Here is a 3,059-nt window from a genome sequence, read left to right as displayed (position 1 = left end):
ATCGAACTCATGCGGAAGTGGCTTCAGATTCTCAGTGCTGTGCTTTAACCCGCTGCGCCACCAGGGAGGGCCAATTTATGCCTTTTTTTATCCCTCACACATTTTCATTTGTAATCAGTGGGAGAGCCCTGCTCAAATGGGCTAGCTTCGCCTTGACCAGTGTCTGACTCTACATGTAATATGTATTGCATTTTATAATCGTTTTCCAAAATGGGCCGTCACTCTGCATAGGGTCTGGGCCAGATTAAAGTCAGAGCTCACAGACAGGGAAGCAGCATGGGATGCACGTGTAGAGCAGAGACCAGCACTGTTCTTGCTGTTGGCAGCCTGGCTTCTGATTCCATCTTCTTCTCTTCTCAGGTGTCTATGGGTCTGTGTCCAGCCCTCAGCAGGGAGTGCACATGATGAAGATCGGTCCCATCATGTTCGAGGTGACCACAGGAGATATCACCAAGGAAGAGGCAGATGTGATTGTCAATTCAACATCAAACACATTTGATCTCAAAGCAGGTACTGTACATGTTGGGTTTGAGTGGTGTAATCGTCACAGAGAATCCCATGTAGGAAATTTCCTCCAGCCAAACTGTCCCATGGTTGCTATAGCTGAGATGATTTCTCCAACTGTGTTAATAAATTATTTTAAAGGTATTTAGACATCTCCTTTTTTAAAGATTTATTTACTCATATATACAGAACTGAGGTGCAGTCAGAAGTGCCAGAGCAGGTAGAGGATAGACCAAGGCAGAGCAGGGAGCAAAACAGGCAGATGGACGAAGTACAATGCTGAGGGGAGCAGTGAGTGGGCCAGGGGAGTTCTGCCACGCTATGTGGATCACCTCCCTGGCTGGAATAGAACTCGCACTGAAGTAGTTGCAGCAAGATTCACAGTGCTGCATTTTTAACCCATGCATCACCAGGGAGGGCACTATTAAGATATCTCTTATAATTGATAACAGTTATTTTATGCATTATTGTTCTTTGTTATCAAAACTACCCAGGTTTATTGTCTCACTGTTGATGGGAAAACATGGAAAATAAAGAGGAATTCATAACACCAATTGAAAGGGCATAGGCAATATTCTGTTCATTGCAACATATTTATAATAACCGAGTTTTGGAAAAGCCTAGAGCACAAAGACAGATGAGTAGATTATGAAGATGCACACACAATGGAATGCTATAAAATACTCTTTCTATTTGCAACATTATGGATGGAATTAGAAGGCACTAAAATAAGCAAAAAATGTCATAAAGATAAAGAAAATCATGAGATGATATCATTTATATGAGGAACTTAAAAAACAAAGGGTCAGATAAAATGAAACCAATTATAGACCGCAGAAATTTGACTCTAGAATTGAGGTTGCCAGAGGAGTTGGGCACTTGAAACAGAGGGGAGAGGTACAGTGGCTATTGGTAGAGTACTTTTAGTACCTTGCTGGTGGGTTTGGTGTGGTGATGGACACCAGAAGGGTATGATTCGATATCTCTAAATCATAGTGTTACCCCAATTTTTAAAAAAAGCTAGAAGAGGAAAAGAAAAGAAAATGAACAGTCATTCTGATCTAAATGTAACCTTTTGATTTTTTGGTCACATTTATACCATCTTAATTTTCTTTTTTTTTTCCTAAAGATTTTTTATTTATGCACGCAGAAATGGGTTACAAGCCAGAGTGTGGAGCAGAACAGGCAGATTGATGAAGTACAATGCTGAGGGGAGCAGTGAGCAGTTTAGGAGAGGTCTGCCATGCCACATGGGTCACCTCTGGGGTCAGGGATCAAAGTAGCACTCAAGTGGCTGCCAGTAGCTTGCAGTGCTGTTCCTTCCTCATTACACCACCATGGAGTGCCCAATACTATCTTAATTTTCTCACATAGGAGTCTCCAAAGCAATTTTAGAAGGTGCTGGAAAAGATGTAGAAACCCAGTGTCAACTTCAAGGTAAAGCACAATGATATTTTCTAATCCTCATATGTGAATGGCTAAGCTGAGAAGAAGAGGCTATGCAGAGACCTGGGAAAGACTTGGGATGGAAAAGAAACATATTGTTCTTAAAAGTATGTGTTTTACCAAGAATTTCAAATGTAAGAATTAAAAGTGAAAAGAAATCTTAGTTCAAAAGACATTGACGACTGTTTTTCAAGTCTTTGAGCTGCTTAAAATAATTTATTTGATAAACAAGACATGTTGTTCTCTAAATAATCAAAGACATGCTTTAGCATCGGCTTTTGCAGCCTTTTCATGTATTTTCCAGGTAAACAGGGCAATAGTGGTTACATAATCACAGAAGGTGGTTTACTGAAGTGCAAGACTATTGTTCATGTTGTTGGTGGAAATGATGTCAAGAACTCTGTTACCTGTATTTTGCAAGAGAGTGAAAACCGGAATTACTCGTCCATTTGCCTCCCGGCCATTGGGACAGGTGAGTAGTCTGGCTGTCAAGGCAAAATCCCAAGTCACACTCTCCCTTATTCGGGATGTTACTATAGGCAAAGCTCAGTCCGATAAGGACTGTTTACTCACCCAGAGAATCTGTAGTAAGCGAGTTCTGTGAGAAATGTACATAATAGAGGGAAAAAATGAAAGAAACTAAAGAGTATAAAACTATTTGAGAGACATTTGCTCTCCAATGTGGATAGCAATGGAGAGGATGGAGGGGAGAGAGAAAAAAGAGGAGGGAAATGAAGGCATGAAAAGAAAAAAAGATCATCTCTCCTTTTCTGTAAATCTCTTTATGCCGCGGACCAGCGCAGCAGGAGCAGGAGACAAGTTTCAGGGATTGCAATTCTGGTGCAGGGTGGACAAGGATGAGGTTGAGTGACAGACAGACATGACTTCTAGGAGTGCATATCTGAATGTAATTTATTTATTTATTTATTCATTTATTTTTTTAAAGATTTATTTATTTATTCATACAGAACTGGGGTACAGGCCAGAGATGTGGAGGGTGAGAGGCTTCACCAGAGCCAGAGTGTGGAGCAGAACAGGCAGATTGATGAAGTACAATGCTGAGGGGAGCAGTGAGCAGTTTAGGAGAGGTCTGCCATGCCACATGGGTC

General features: G+C 41.1%; 1 protein-coding gene across 1 annotated transcript in view; it reads left to right on the top strand.

Annotated features, from left to right (window-relative positions):
- LOC101629507 (poly [ADP-ribose] polymerase 14-like) overlaps nt 1–3,059 on the top strand; it is a 40,546-nt gene that overhangs the window by 23,364 nt on the left and 14,123 nt on the right. The window contains 3 exon segments of the mRNA XM_012733159.1: nt 361–510; nt 1,879–1,941; nt 2,255–2,422. Coding sequence (XP_012588613.1) covers nt 361–510; nt 1,879–1,941; nt 2,255–2,422 — 381 coding nt within the window.

The sequence above is a fragment of the Condylura cristata genome, unplaced genomic scaffold, assembly GCF_000260355.1.
Source record: "Condylura cristata isolate star-nosed mole 26May11 unplaced genomic scaffold, ConCri1.0 scaffold00003, whole genome shotgun sequence".
Classification (NCBI taxonomy): Eukaryota; Metazoa; Chordata; class Mammalia; order Eulipotyphla; family Talpidae; genus Condylura; species Condylura cristata.
Note: the sequence above shows the minus strand (reverse complement) of the source record. Positions and strands in the feature narration are given on the sequence as shown.